Source organism: Hydra viridissima, unplaced genomic scaffold, assembly GCF_058129835.1.
Source record: "Hydra viridissima isolate aposymbiotic clone 2 unplaced genomic scaffold, HvirCarnegie_v1 scaffold_5, whole genome shotgun sequence".
Lineage (NCBI taxonomy): Eukaryota > Metazoa > Cnidaria > Hydrozoa > Anthoathecata > Hydridae > Hydra > Hydra viridissima.
Genome location: NW_028324304.1, coordinates 18,191,723 through 18,208,353, shown reverse-complemented (window position 1 = coordinate 18,208,353; position 16,631 = coordinate 18,191,723). Strand labels below are relative to the sequence as shown.

The 16,631-nt window shown below is 30.2% G+C and overlaps 1 protein-coding gene across 4 annotated transcripts; it reads right to left on the bottom strand.

Annotated features, from left to right (window-relative positions):
- Window positions 1-985: 985 nt before the first annotated feature.
- LOC145189055 (phosphatidate phosphatase LPIN2-like) lies at window positions 986-11,072 on the bottom strand. 4 transcript variants are annotated; one of them, XM_090088123.1, is made up of 20 exons: window positions 10,840-11,072; window positions 9,743-9,956; window positions 9,491-9,661; window positions 7,121-7,180; window positions 5,797-5,883; window positions 5,574-5,662; window positions 5,267-5,369; window positions 4,889-5,031; window positions 4,592-4,720; window positions 4,161-4,222; window positions 3,945-4,041; window positions 3,765-3,834; window positions 3,392-3,469; window positions 3,082-3,312; window positions 2,777-2,995; window positions 2,464-2,570; window positions 2,187-2,301; window positions 1,729-1,791; window positions 1,467-1,507; window positions 986-1,375 (listed from the first exon to the last, which is right to left on the bottom strand). In XM_090088123.1, the coding sequence occupies exons 2-20, from the start codon at window positions 9,920-9,922 to the stop codon at window positions 1,216-1,218; spliced, it is 2,205 nt and encodes a 734-aa protein (XP_089944249.1). In that variant the 5' UTR covers window positions 9,923-9,956; window positions 10,840-11,072; the 3' UTR covers window positions 986-1,215. The 4 variants fall into 4 exon arrangements, with proteins under 4 accessions (XP_089944249.1, XP_089944250.1, XP_089944251.1 ...); XM_090088124.1 differs by lacking the exon at window positions 10,840-11,072 and having other exon boundaries at window positions 9,743-9,969; XM_090088125.1 differs by lacking the exon at window positions 10,840-11,072 and having other exon boundaries at window positions 9,495-9,661.
- Window positions 11,073-16,631: the final 5,559 nt, after the last annotated feature.

Below are 16,631 nucleotides of genomic sequence, written 5' to 3'. Positions count from 1 at the left end.
TTGTTATCAACGAATTAAAGATCAAACACAGTTGAAAATGCATAATCAGGTCTTTTAGTGAAATTCGATTGAGTGCAATCTTCATTCCTTTTTTTTTTTAAAAAAATCTTTTTAAAGTAATTTATTCAAAAAAATTTTTGCCACTAAAAATTATAATTATTATTAAAAAAGTTTATTTTTCACTAAGTAACAGAGTGGTTCACAAAAGTTCATCACAGCCTATGATCCTCTTTTCTGAACCTCTGTCTGGCGTAAGTCAGTACCTGTCGTTGAGTATTTTGCAATTAAACTTTCGGATTTTTTTTCACTTGTTCATCGCGCATACTAAAAAATTAGCTGCGCGTATTAAAACTTGTTTACAAGACATTGAAATTACACGAGATATTCACCAAACATATTATGACACGGGTTGGAATTAGCTTGTTTAATAACCTTTTAGATAATGTCAGGTGGTGGCCAAATACTGAAAAAATACTTAAAAGTGAAACACTTAATAGAAAGAGTCTTGGCAAATAACAGAAATGTTTTGAAAATTTAAATTTGATAAAAGTCAACGCGTCACCCTCAAAGGTTGTTTTACATAGACTTTTAAAGTAAATATAAATTTAAACAAAAAATTGAAATCATAATTTACTTCGTGCTCGATTTGAGTTTGAGAAACATAAGTGACACGTAATGACTGCCGCGCTCAAACTTATATACTTAAAAAAATAAAATAAAGAAAAACATTTTATGTACAACTAACTCAAAGCCATACCAAAATCCATAAAAACAAAACAAAAACAAAAAAACAAACAAAAATAAAAGGAATTTACAAATTAAAATAAGAAAATAGATTTCAAAAAATATATATATATATATATAAAAAAACAAACAAACAAAAAACAAACGCAAAACTCCCCGTTGTTGCATTAAACGGCAAAACGAGACAGGATTATATAAAAATTTCGATTCCCTTCAAGGTGTTTTTTTAAAAAGACCAAAGAGAACTTTTCAAATCTGTTTTTTTACAAAATACAATTCTCAAAAACAAATTTCTCAAAAAAAAGGGAAAAAAAAAAAAATAGAAAAGAAGGAAAAAAAGTAACTGTCGGTCCAACAACCAAAATCACACGTCATATATTATTTCACAACTATTTTATATCATACACTCATCTAAATTATAAATTCGTTAAAAAGATCAATTCTGAACTGAATAAAAAACCACTCCTCAGTTTAAGGGAACTCGATTTGGTCCTCAGCATCTGATATATTGATTTCCGAGATAGGAGTTCTCCAATAGCTGAATGCGGTGAACTGCGAAGGTTCAGCACTTATGCTCTTTGAACTTAACGGCGGAAACATCTGATCCACAAGCTGGATAAGTTTATTATAACTGAACAAAAAGAAATAAAAATTTGGTTTAGCGGAAAATTAAGTATTACTATAAATTTCCTGACCAATAGACTACAACGCTTAAAACTTACGAAGACGTATATGCGAAGGTTAATTCATGCTTTACTTCACCCTATAGAAATAAAATATTTTTGATATTTCGTTCGATTAATAATATGCTCGTTTGTAATTCAAATGTTGTTACATAACTCAGTTGTTGTGTAAAGAAAGGTAAAAAAAGAGTAAAAATAACATAAAATTTTGTATAGCAACATGATATATATATATATATATATATATATATATATATATATATATATATATATATATATATATGTATGTATGTATAATTACCTTATAATTTATTGTAAATATCCGCGATATTGGTATTCCAACAGCTCTATATGCCCACATATCCTGAAGTATAAAAATAGAATAAAGAAAAAAAGAAAAACGGGTGACGCAAACCGGAGAACTGTGAAAATCATCGTTCGATGACGTTTTCGATGACCAGCTATGATTTGGGGAGAGATTAAACGGAGATTTTTTATGATGTCATCAATAAAAAGTGCACGCAAAAAAACTATTATCAGAGTGTTTAGACATTTTTTTAAAATGTAAATGCTTATTGTTTCATGGGGAGACTCTAAGAGTCACAAGCCAAAGATGTCAAAATATAAACAGCGAGAAACAAAATGAGGCCTGGAGACGAATGAGATCACTCATATCTACACCATCACGAACTTGATCACATTCTTTATCATTACAATTATCATTATTAAAATATGCAACAGAAATATTTAGCTACTTACATTTATACGGTTACCAAATCCTGAATGGAATGGGTTAACATCAGTAGGAAACAGATTTTGAATATCACGCATGCATGATATTTTAAATTCCTCTGGTTTACGGTCAATCACTTCTCTTAAAAAAAAAAAGAAAAAAAATGACGCAAGAACTTTCTTTTCTAAAAGTTTCTATGTATTTCGTCAATATTTCATCTCCAACACCTAAATTTTTAGTTTTAGTTTGATTTGCAAGCGCCCAAAAAAACAACCCTTGAACATAAAAACAATGAAAACTTGCTTTTTAAAAGCAACAAATAACGAAGTTGGAGTGAGGAATAATGGACCGTCAGGAAGTTCCATTTGACCTTGTCGCACATTATTTAAGAAATCTCTTGTCATTGCTGCCTAAAAAATATATATGGTTTTGTTGCTAAATGAAAAAAAATTGTTACATTATTTTAAGAAAAAAAAAACTTTAGTAAAAGTATAAGGATAAAAATACGTTGATAGAAGTATAAGTAAGCAATCTTTAATGAAAAGAAAAAAAAAAACCTTAATTAAATTATAATAGAAAAAAAAAAAAACAAACAATAATTAACAACAATTTTCACCTGTCCGATCGCTCTTGCAGAAAGATAAATAAATTTGTAGCCATTTTTCTTTATTTGAGTGAATAATTCTGTGACTCCAGTCTGTGACCAGTCCTTTCCCACATGAGGAAGTATTTGACCCAACACATCTGACTTTGTAATAGTGCCATCAATGTCAGAAATGATGATTTTATCAGAATAATCCCACAAAAATATTCTTGCGCTACATTCTGCTGTTCCCTGAAACAATTTTTATGTATCTTCAGACACTTTATATTTACAACACAAAAAAAATTAGAAAAAAAAAGTTGCAGTGGGAAAGAAACCTGCAATCGTGTGGTAACTGAAAAAGTAACTTTATTTGAACCATAGTTTAAATTTAATGCTTTCCACTGCTTAGAAGTCAATCGCAGTGTTTTGCGATATTCATTGTCACAATCTGAAAATCCATCAGAAGTTCTATTCAGGGCATCTGAATCATTCACTTCTGTTAAAGTTAAATTCTGTTGGGGTTCATAAATAGCAGGTTGAACGGTATTTTCATCATCTGAAGAGTCCTAAACATATTCAAATAATATGACAGAAAGATTACTAAAAAATTTCAAAGAAATTTTAAAACCATTCAAGAAAGTTTACATCATTTGCAGTCCTCCAATAAAACCATCCTCGTCTTTTCTTTGGCATAAATTGCTTTTTCAGCATGATTAAGCTTTCCTTTTAATATAAAGAAAGTTAATTTTAAAAAGGATAAAACAATGTTCATAGTCAAAAGGTAAAACATACAAAACATACAAAACATACAAAAGGTAAAACACAACAACCAAATGAAAATGAGGTTGTTTATAACATTTGTATCATGATTTACTGGTGTAAAGCAATAAATTATAACCATTCCCTTGAGAATGGCAGAAAATTGCAATAGATCAATTCTAACTAAATAGCTGTTTGAAAAGGTTTTCTGAAGCTAAGTTGAATTAAAAAACATTGATTGTTTTAATAAAAGCCTTACTGGAAGTATAGGCTTTCGGTAGACAATATAACTCATCAGATAAGGAGCTGCTACTGACCAATTGTAGTAACTGAAAAAAAACTTTTCGTTACTTTTAACAAGTACTTTTAACAGACACTGTATGGTATGAACATTTTTTAATAATAAATTTAGAACTTTTAGTCAAGTAAATTTCAAAACCTGTCATTTATTCGAATAACCAACTTTGGATCATGCAGCAGCATTGAAGGCCGACTACAAAACTCTTCAAAATTAACAATAAATTTCTTGAAATTTTCTACAAAAATTAAAAGCAGCTTTAATGTCAAAATTTAACATCTAACTTTAACATCTAAACCAATAATGTAAAACAAATTTGTCAATAAAATGTTATAGTTTGTTTAAACTTGAAATTACCTGGTTCTAGTCTTCTATTTTTCAGTTCACCACACAGTGATAACTCAACTTCACCTACATCACTTAACAAAAAAAAAAATTCCACAACATTCATAGAAATAACAACATGCATAAAGAGCATTGTTTCCAAAATGGGGGATTATTCCCCACAGGGGGAATTTCAACTTTTTAAAAAAGGAATGAAATATAGTAAAATTATTATAAAGTTTTTAAAAAAGTATAAAAATTAATTTCTGGTTACAGCTAAATCAGTATAGCTAAAACCGAACACAGAAACAGACTACAGGAGCCAGATAGACTTGTGGTTGGCAAACTAGTTCATATGGCTCAATGCAGATCTTCCAACAAATACAAGAATTAAAATTTTAAATTAGTATATGAATTAGTTATCCTTGGGTCAAAAATCAAACATCAGAAAAAGGTAACCTTACTCTTTTTCAATTATAGCATCTTTTTCAATTATAGCATATTTTTCAACAGGTTTGTCCTGTTCTTTTGTGTCATCAGTATGAGTCATTTCCCAGTCAAAGCCAGAGTCCATTTCTTCAGCAGAGTGCCCTCTAAATTTGTTACATTGAATATTACATAATCATACTCATTTATCAAATAAATGAGTTTTTATAAAATTAAACTTTGAATGTTTTTTTAAAGAAAAAACTGCATTAAAAAAAAAATGAGGTGAAAGCAGAATGAAAAAAAGTATGTATACCTAACAAGAAAATAAGCACCTGTGCAAGTATATATCTGCAACATCCTTATCAGCTGCAAGGACATCAGCCAGCAACAGCCCTTCTGACTCCAACTTTTTTCCTTTCATTTTCTTTCTCCGTTCGCCCACAACTGAAGCATTACAGGGAGTTTTTGGTGTGTTCTAAATTATTTTTAGTTCTAAATTAACTTTATTTTTAATTATTCACTAATGACTTTTTTAAATTGATGAATGTGAAAAGATTAAAAAAAAGATTTTTAAGACTATAAATCATTTTAGAAATTTGTTACTTTAATTCTTAATATAAAAAAACAAAGCAGTGATGAACCCATTTTGGGCTCCTTCAAATATGCCAATCCTAACAATCATAACCCTTAAAGGCAGTCTTGACTATTACCTCAGGCAACTGACCCCACTGCCAGGTTATATCCTGTTCAACTGCACTTTCTAAGACTGATTCTGTGTCACTGAATACAGTGCGCATATGAGACTTGGATGGGCTATGTATAAAAGAAAGTAAAATCTCTTTAAATCTACAATACATTGTAAGAAATTACATAGTTGCATGAGGAATATAAAGGGGGATGGGGATGGGAGAGAGGAATTATTAATGCCATTTCATTTGAAATTTATTCAGAAAATATATTATCAAAAAAGGTATAAAAATTAAATTTCAATTTATTGATATGACTTTAAATAGATACCTCATTGACAATGGTGATGAAATAGGACTATCCATGTCAGAGAGGGGATAATGTAACCTTGAAGATGTTAAGTCACCTACAGAATATGCCTGCAATAATAATGAAACAAATCATTGAAAAAATAAACACATAATATACAAATCATTGACACACTAATTTATAATTGTTAAAGCATAAAAAATATCTAAAGATAAAATGCAAATAAAATGCTTTTTTTGAATACCTTTTCAGGTTCTTCGTAACTCCAATGTTTCTTATTTTCATTGCCAGGTATTAAAATACTATGAGACGATGATTTGTGGAACATGTTCTAAGAAAATTTAATAGATTTCTGAATTTACCTGTCCTTACATGTACATATGTATGGATGCATGTATGTATGTATGTATGTATGTATGTATGTATGTATGTATGTATGTATGTATGTATGTATGTATGTATGTATGTATGTATGTATGTATGTATGTATGTATGTATGTATGTATGTATGTATGTATGTTTGTATGTATGTATGTATGTATGTATGTATGTATGTATGTATGTATGTATGTATGTATGTATGTATGTATGTATGTATGTATGTATGTATGTATGTATGTATGTATGTATGTATGTATGTATGTATGTATGTATGTATGTATGTATGTATGTATGTATGTATGTATGGATACATGTGTGCGTGTGTGCATGTGTGTCTATTTTTATATACACAACACCATAGTAACCTTCCTACTTTTTAAAACTTTAAGTAGCTTTAGATATAATTGCTTTGTGTGTTTTTAAAAAATGGAAAGCTTGAATAAGTGTTCTGTGTATGTTCAGTTACATATTTACAGTGAAAGTTGATTACAATCTAAAACATATGGGTTTAATAGCAAGGAGATGATTTCAACATAATGATATAAAAAAATTGTCTTCACTATCAAAAATAACAGATTTGAATCCTATGTTATCAACATGCCAAAAATTGGTAACAGCATGCCCAAAAAGCTTAGCGCATTTAAAAGTGTCATTAGTTATAAAATTGAGTTGTCTATATATGTTACAAACTTGATCAAAAAAACGGTTTTTTTTTAAGTTCTGAACAACTCTCAAATTTTCATTTTAGAAAGATCTCGTTTGGACATTTCTCTGTTGATGAAGCTTTGTAAAAGCAAATTGCAGTTTCTGCTGTGAGTAAACATTCAATACTAAACTTGTTATAAAATATGCATTTTAAATACCAAATTTACATCTGCTTTAAATTCTGTATATGCTTTAGTATTACAAATAGTTGCAACTTTGGGCACCTCACTAAGTTAAAAACCATCATCTGTGCTTGATTTTCCATTGTAGCTGTATTCTGTTTCTTTCTAAACTCTTCATTAATTCCTTTAATTGCTCGTTTTTCTTCAACTTTCTTATAACTATTTATTTTGCTTTTTTGTAATCCAACCTGACCTTTCTCAAACAACAGTGAGTCTATTTCAAAGAACAAATATAGAAAAAAATATTCACAGGAAAGATTTATGAAATCAAATGCAAAAAAAAAAAAAAAAATCAAATACATTTTTTTCATCTGTAACAGACAAATCATCTTTCTTTGAGTTTTCATTCTCTTTGACACCCTAATAAAAAACAGTAATTTTGAGACAGATGTTGTTTATAAATATGCAGTATACATACATACATACATACATACATACATACATACATACATACATACATACATACATACATACATACATACATACATACATACATACATACATACATACATACATACATACATACATACAAACATATTAGGGTGGCTCAAAAGTGGCCCCCACAATTTTATTTAAAGTTTATGCTTGTATATTTAAAAGTTGTTATCAGTTGAATAATAATTAGTTTCTAAAAAAAAATAAATACAAAAAATATCTTTGTGCCATCACAAATTTTTGTATTTTTGTTAGCTGCAATCAGAATGATTTTTGCTGCAAACAGAAAGCCTTCTCATGTTCAGAAACTTGTAAAAGAAATTGAATTTGGTCCTCAATATGACTTAATTTTTGGTTTAGTTTATGAATCAGTAATACTCCTCTTTTGGCAATTTGTCACATGAAAATTCTTGAAGAGTTCTTTTGCTTCAAAATACCTTTTGGAACTATTCTACTCTTTCACATCAATATTCCAGAATTTCTTTTTCACCAAATCCTTTGAATATATTCTCATACTATTTGTTTGAAAAACTGTTAAATTGCAGTTACTGGAACTTGTTTTGGTCAATTTTTGGTTCCACTATACAAATTATGGGAGAAGGGTTATGAATGATTGCATAAATTATCTTAGAAACTGTTTAGATATCCAGAGGCAGTGGGTCTTTAGTTGTTTTCAAATGAGCATAAACCCACTAAATCATTTGAAAATTATCATAAACGTCACAATATTTGTTTTTACAGCAGAGTTTGCAATATTTGGTTCTTTTATTGTATCAAGTCTTTTATTAGTGGTGCTGTAAACCAAATTTTTATATAAATTGCAACAGCAAATATGCAGGTTTGCTGATATATATAATGACTAATCAATTTCAGGCCAATAAGTGTGTAAATGGACTTAAAGTAGTACATCAGATCCAGATGTAACTGCAGGCAAAGGTGCTTGAAATGCTGCTCCTGCAACAATCTCAAAAATATATTTTTTGCTAAATATTCAAGAAAGATCTTTCCCATGCATCCACTCCAAGAGCACTAATGCTTTGAAATTTTTAACTGTGATTCATGATATCATATCAGAGCACATCACAACAACAATTTGGTCAATATTCCATTCATCATGACTTGTGCAATCAAAAACTTCTTTAGATTGCAATTCAACAGTGAATGATAACTTTTTTATGTTCAACAGCTTATCTTCTCCTTCTGATAATTAATATTGAAAATTAGTCTAAGAGTTATTATGTATTATATATATTAATATATATAATATTAAGTTATTATATATTATATATATTATATATATTAATATTGAAAATTAGTCTAAGAGTTCTTGTGTAATAAGATCGAAACATAAGTTTTCCATCCCATTGAACAGTTGGTTTTTTTCAGTCAGTCTAAATGATAAATACTACTTGTCTATCACTGAACTTAGTCTAAGAGTTCTTGTGTAATAAGATCGAACATAAGTTTTCCATCCCATTGAACAGTTGGTTTTTTTCAGTCAGCCTAAATGATAAATACTACTTGTCTATCACTGAACTTAGTCTAAAAGTTGTCTATCACTGAAATTAGTCTAAGAGTTCTTGTGTAGTAAGTTCAAACATAAGTTTTCCATCCTATTGAACAGTTAGTTTTTTTCAGTTAGCCTAAATGATAAATGTTAATTGTCTATCACTGAACTTAGTTCTGTCTAGCTAAGCAGCTAATTTTGGTGTTAAGAGTTTGAAATTCTTTTTACTTGCATTAGCCTTCTTGTTTGTGTATTTTAATTTTAAATTCATCACCTGAATAATTAACATAGTTTTTGGTATCCAATTATGGAATGATAAAGGTATTTTTTAATCAACTTTTTTTCTGCTGCTGTTTTTCATCACACTCTATTTTACAATTTTCTTTTTGGAAACCAACTGCATCTACTGTAGACATAAATTCATTTCTCTCAGGATCCTGCTGTACTTATTATTGTTTTCAAAGCCTTGACATCTGCGATGACAAATAGGTCTTAGGTAAAAGAAATTATCTTAACATAATAGCTAAACTAATGCATTATAGCTGTGACACAGCAATTAATTACTTGTTAATACATTACATATACACATATGGACAACATGCAACACATGACATATATAACATGCATACAACATATAACATAAAAATATAGTATTCATTCTAATACAAAAAAAGAAAAAAAGAAACCAAAATGAAAACGGAAAAATTGAATTTTTTTATTGCACTTACATACTTATTTTCAAAGTACTGAAAAAAGGTTGTTGGTGAAGGAATCGGAGAAGTTGCAAGCTGATCAGGAACATTTTCTTTATCTGATACCGTTTCTACAAAGAAGGCTTCACCTGCTTCACCAAGCTTCATATGAAGATTTACTTCTTCATCATTAATCATAACATCCACCTAAAGTTTAGTAACTCATTAATGATCTTAGCAGGTATCTATGTTTATGTATATATTTAACTCCTTTTTTCATATACTTACTATTTTTTCACGACTACGAAGAACTCCAAGCTTTCCAAAGCGAACATGAAAAGGACTTCCAACATAAGTACCATCAGGATGTTTAATTACCATAATATCAATAGCACCTGTCAATGTAGCAGGGTTGATTTGGTTGTAAAAACCAGCTACACTTTTTGCAAAATTCCCAATATAATGCATGATTAAATTTTACATCTACATTGTATAGTGATAGCTAAACATAAATATAGTTATACAATATGATTGCAGTAAACAATTATATAAATGCATACATTAGTATACATGGTTTAAGTTTTAACTTAAACCATATACTCTAAGTTTAAGCATTAGCTTTTCAAATTATACACCTGAGAGAAAAATGTTATGAAGAAAGGGGTCTCTTATATATATATATATATATATATATATATATATATATATATATATATATATATATATATATATATATATATATATATATATATATATATATATACATACATACATACATACATACATCATACATACATACATACATACATACATATGGATTTCACTAGAAAAAAACAGTCTTTTGAGGGATTCACTGGAGTCTTGTCTTCTAAAATTTTTTTCATTTAAGAAACTAACATGTTTATAGACCATCTAAATTTTATTAATAAATTAATTTAGATGTTCTCCAAGCATTTTAAATCTTATACTTTATCTCAGCCTTAAGTTACACATCAATATGGATTATCTGATTCAGGAGTTTGTAATATCATTAAGCCCTACAAAGATCAAGGTTTCTTACTAACAAAAACTCTTAAAAAATGCAGGCCAACTTCATGTTACAAATGAGATAGAAAAAAGCACCGTCAAAAAGTTCATAAGAGAACATCTAAGAAAATCAACTTGTCAATTGGTTGAATAGCTGTTTTTCAAAACTTATATGAAGTTAAAAATTAAAAAAAAAAAAAAAAAATACAGAATAGTGTAAAATATAAAATCAATTGGGATGTTGGAACAGTAAAATGATGTCGGTATACTTCTCAAATATCATAGGTTTTCTATGAGAATTGCAATGCTCTAAAGTTTGCCAATAATAACTATAATAAAAATAAGAACGCATCACGTACGTTATGTAGTTACTTAGCCATAGTTACTTGATTTCAAAATGTTTAGAATGCTATCAAACCAATATTATTTAATGAATACTTATTCCTAGACTTCATTGGAAAATTACCAGAAAACATAATACTTAAGCTTTGTTTACAGTTTTAGACTGCCATTTTAAGTAGTTTGTTTAACTTTCTTCTGAGTAACTGACGTAAAAAGCGTGTAAGGCGTCTGACAGTTGGAAAGCAAATACTTTATTTTTTTAATTTTTGCATAAATTTATGAAATATACCATTAAAACGTCATAATAATGGAATCCAAGTTTATGCGTAATTTTAACCCATAAAAATATTTATTTTTGGTTTTCGAAAAAGTTGTATTTATACAAAAAAATATTAAGGGCGGATCGAAATACCACGAAAACAGTGGAATTATTTTGAGAGCTTCATGAAACTAGCAGCGGGAATCTAACGGAATCTCAAAAAGTAATTTGATAGTGAGTCACAGGACGCATACGAGTCGACACGAGTATAAACTATTTAAAGTTGTACAGATAAACCATATATAAAAACAAAATTAATTAAAACAGAGGTTGAAATCGTAATTTTTCTTCTACGTGTAATAGTATTGAAAAAAAAAAAAAAAACTGTTTGTCTTTTTATTTACCTTCTAAAATGCAGAAATAAAGCAATATAAATATCATTTAAAAAAATATGAGTTGGAGAGAAATCAGAAATAAATTCTCATTAAAAACCGTCATTGTGTTTTACAGTGAGTAAGATTTTTTATTTTTGTAGTAAGGCGAATTTTTTTACATCCAAAAGTGCTGTAACTGATTTAGGATAATGTGAAACACAGTTGGGAGTAATAAAAAGTAAAAAAAAAAAATCAGATAAGATCAAAAGTTAAACGGCTTTTTAACGATTTGAGAATTAAAATATTAAAAAATAATTTCTAAAAATATTAAAGTTACAAAACAAACATTTTGAGAAATTTCACTTCAATCCACAAAAGTTAGAAATTTTTTAAAGAAGATTTTCTTAAAAAGAAAAATTTTTTAAAGGGCTGGCTATAAAATGAACTTCGGAATATTTTATTTTTAAATGTGTTCTCAGTTATTCAGCACGTGGAGAAAAAAAAAAAAAATTTTTCCTTCTCGTTAAAAAGATTTTTGCTTCCTAGAATCCCAGAGGTACTTCAAATTGGTTTGCAATCAGCCAACTCCAAATCTGTGGTTCATTTTTCTCTATTACATAAAATTTAATACTTTCTTTGCACTTTTTGAACTATGTGGTAAGAAAACCAGGGAGTGTCATTCGCTAAAAGGCTTACACTTCAAAATTACCGCTAAGAACAAATTACAATCTGTAATTACCGCCAAGAACAATTACAATATGGAATTAATGATTAGATTGATCAGCAATAGCCACTATTTTGATCTAAGAAATTAATTCCTTCTGATTCTTCATTTTAGTTTTTCACCCTTCAAGTTTTCCCTCATTTAAGGGTCAAGTTACCTTTGTTACAACATATGTAACATAAACTTAAGAATGTAGCTCAACCGTTCTTGGAAGTCGATGGCTTTAGCATTTCTTATGGTGGGAACCAAAATCATACTGCTTTTTTCTAGGTGAAAGCGCTAGTCACTCACAAAAGAAACATTACATACTCATATCTTTCCTCTACAATTCATTTAATTAGGCATTAGGAGGAACTATAAACTGTTTGGCTAAGTCGAGGGTAATGATGTAGATGACAGATGAAAATCATCATTAGGCTGATTTCAAGAACCTTTTTGACCGCTTTTGAATTTACGCATATCGGGTTCTGACTTAAGTGTTTATTGAATGAGTGGACTAAAAACAATCTTGAGGACTACTACAATATGCGGATTCTGGCTCATTGATACTTTTCCATACTTAAGGAATTCAAGATGGTGTTGTGTTTTTAAAATGTAAAAATGTTATTAGATTTCCATCTCATTGTTAATATCATGCTGGAACCTGCAAAGAAGTATAAAACTGTATCTTTTTCGTAATTTATTCCATAATGTTAAAGAGTTTATCATAGTCCATAAATGTAAAGCGCGGTTTTATTCCGTAGTGTCCAAGGGCTAGGGTGTGAATACCGTCTTGTAAGATGTGTCTTTTATCATCGTTAGCGCTGAGTGCGACTTTGTTGATTTCTTCGGTGTAAATGTTATGCTGATGAGATCGGATAACGTTCATAGCTGCAAGCTTTTCATTTCCACTGAATAAGCAGTCTTTATAATCTTGATGAGTGATGTGTTTTTGAACGACTTTCTTTTTAACTCCTTTGCATTTTTTGTGTTCATCTTTAGCGATCTTGTAAGAGTAGAGCTTAGGACGAAGTCCAACAAACTCTTTAATTATTTTTCCACCGGCCTCGTCTTTGAACATACCTATAATCTTATTATTTAACCCTACTTTAAACCCAGCGTTTTCAATAGCAGGATGGTCTTTAGAAAAGTTGCTCGTGTCAAATTTGGTTTCAAGATCATCGACAATGTCTTGATAAAAATCATCCGTTTCGATTTCGTAAAAGAGTGAGTCAGTATCAGTCATGAGTAGTTTCGCGCGATCTCCGTATTTAGGTTTGATATAGTCGTAATGATGCTCAAACATGAGAATTTTGCTTATGTCTAGAACGCTCAGTCCTAAGTAAACAGGCTTGTTGTAAAAGAGTTTTGTTCTTTTCATGTGAACCGCTGCAAGGTTTTCATCAAAAATGGTATTTCTATCATAGTTAGGTTTTCTTGACAATTTTAAGACTTCTTTTTTAGTGGTGACCAGTTTAATATCAACATGCTTTCGAATATTCTCCATGGTTTTTCCAAAGACAGAGTTATTCATGAGCTTAAAAAATTCTTTTTCAAATTCGTTTTTAGCTTTTGCTCTTAATGTGGTGTTGAGGTCAATGTATTGTTTCATGAAAGGTTCTTCTTCAAAGGTAATACCTCGATGAATTTTGGTAGTGATCAATCCAAGTCGTTCATAGAGTTTTAGGTTTTCGTGATGAATGACATATTTCTCCTTGTTGTTTAAATTAGGAACGAGCTTATCCACTTTATTAATTTTTAGTCTTTCAGGAGCTAAAGGATAGTCGTTGTGTAAATCGTGTAGACTTTTAGGATAATCCAAGTCCACTTCGAGAATACAAGGCATGGATTTCCAATTGGAGAGTTCATCCTCAGCCATCCATCTGAATCCTCTAACAGGAAGAGGTTTGCACATAGCCCATCCATATAAATTATTAGCGTCTAAGTATTGAATGAATTTAGAAGGTTTTGAAGGATCATAGTCTGGCATGTATTTGTTGTTAGCAGTTCCATGACGTTTGCTGATCATGCAAATTCCACCACGTATACCTTTTTCTATCATATTAAGCATATCAATATCAGACAGAAGCTCTAACTGAATTCCAGTTAGCTTTAACATAGCATCCCAAGCCAAACCAGGTGAGGTATAATACCAAGCAGGATCAAGCTTGTAATATTCCATGCAAGTGTCTCTGAAATTTTCAAAGACATCGGCAAGTATCAAGACGTCAGACATGTTGTACAGTTTTTGGTAATCTTTAAATGTTTCACATCCAAATACATTCCAAACGTTTTGTGCATGCGCGTAGTCTTCACAGCTTATTCTATCATCATTCAGTTTGGAATAGAATGCTTCAATAGGAGGCAATTGCGTTTCGGAGAACTTTTCAATCGAGTCCACCCAGTCATAAGGGTAAATACCTTTTTTTCTTAATAAATCAAACTTTTCTCCAGAGTAATATTGAGCAACGTTTTTGCATTGATCGTTGTTTAGATTTTTAGCCAAACCGTCTAAACTACCAGCCATGAATCTGAAGCTATCAATAAACCTTAATTCTTTCCATATTTCCTTTAGTTTACCTTTCTTATTAATAAATTCTCTTACTTTGATTTTTTTCGAGAAACTGATATATTTTTCTTCATTGTTAGGTATGCAATTGAGCTTTCCACCTAATTTCTTGATGAACAAATGGCTGTCATAGCCAGACAAATTATGTAAAATGATGGGTATGAATTTTGGAAGTTTATAATCCAAGTTGCATTTGTTATGGGCAGCTCCTCGATACTTTCCAGTCAAATGACAGTGGTCTAAGACTTTATCATCGTTAAGATCTTTATTGCAAATATGACATAGAGTTGCAGTCTCAAAATTCTTTTCATCCTTATCAGTAACCACTTTCTTTTTTACTATATCAATCTTGTCAAGAATCTTTATAAGATCTGATTCAAGCATGGTTATAAACTTTTGAGCTACGTCATCGTCATCGCTTTCAGCTGTGTACATGACTGGTTTTCCCTTGTAAAGGTTATCGTCAAAGCATTTGATATAATAGCAGAAGGAGCTTGGTACGTGCTTTTGGTATTGTTTGGTGTATGACTCTTTATTATTATATTCAGTGTTGTCCTCGATGGGTTTGATAAAACTTTCAAAGTCAGCAAATACAACGTATGGAACCCTCATAGACTTGTTATAGTTTTTAAACTGAACAGTCGTCCCTTCTTTAGGAAGTTCGATTCTTACTGAGGTGTTATCATAGCAATAAGGTTGATGCTGTTGAAGCTTTTCTTCCTGGTCATAGCCTTGCAAGCAATTTCTGCAATAATGTTGTTTTCTTTTACCTTTTGATGTTTGTGTAGACAATAACCTGCTTAAACTTTTAATAAGACAGTAATGGTCAGTGTCTTCGTTTGAAATAAACAACAAATCAACACAGTGCTTTCGATCTGTAAATTTAGATATTTTCAAAGGATAAAGTTTTTCATTTTCATACCCAAAGACGTTAATGTTAATGTCAGGATTATTTTTCTCAAACTTTTTAATTTGAGCGATCTTGACAGGAAACTCCATTCCATCCCAATTCAGCTCTTCTGATTTTAGAACCAAGTCTTTATCAATTCTTTCGTTGTTTTTATTTTTCAGATTCAACGCTCGAGCGACTGACCATTTAAAGCATTGATCGTCCTTGTTTTCCATGTTGATGATCGCCTTTTTGTCTTTCAGCTCTTTAGACAGCTCCATATAGGAAGAACCGCTGATAGGTTCGTAATCAGTAAAGTTAATATCCATCCTTAAAATCTTAGACAGGGTAGAATTAGATCCTAAAGCATTGTATTTAACACTACTTTCCAAAACTTTTTCTTCCATCTCACCCATGAGCTCTCTTACATTTGTAGTTGCTAGAATAATCTCTGATCTTGATGAAAAGCTTGCTTCCCGAGTCACTTCTTCACCAGTCATCATGCTTACAGATTTCATTTTGCACGTTAAAATAATTCTTACTCTGGTGTTTCTTTCCCCTTCCATGGTTTGAATGGCAGACTCTCTCACCAAATTTAAAAAGGTTGCAAGGTCGTTATATCGAGAAGAAGGTCTATAAGAAAATTGTCTTACAGAACTCTCTGCCGATTGTTCAGTCATTTTAAACTTTACTGTAAATGGTTTTGGCACAGGCTGTACTATAATTGGCACGGGTTGTTTATACTCTGTTCTTAATACAAGTGATTTGATAGACTGTATCTTTTTATCGATTTGTTCTACTGATTTGCTTACCTTATTCTTGACTACTTCAGGAACGTAGGGTTCTATCCATTCTTTAATATCATTAAACTTAGTTTTAACATACGACGCTACACTTTTTGCAGCTGCCGTCAGACTTGAAAATAAAGGTCTTGGTGCTGGAACCGGTCTAGGTGTAATAACGTTTGTTGAATCTATAACTGGTGTGTTAAGAATAGAGGGTTCATCTCCAGTCA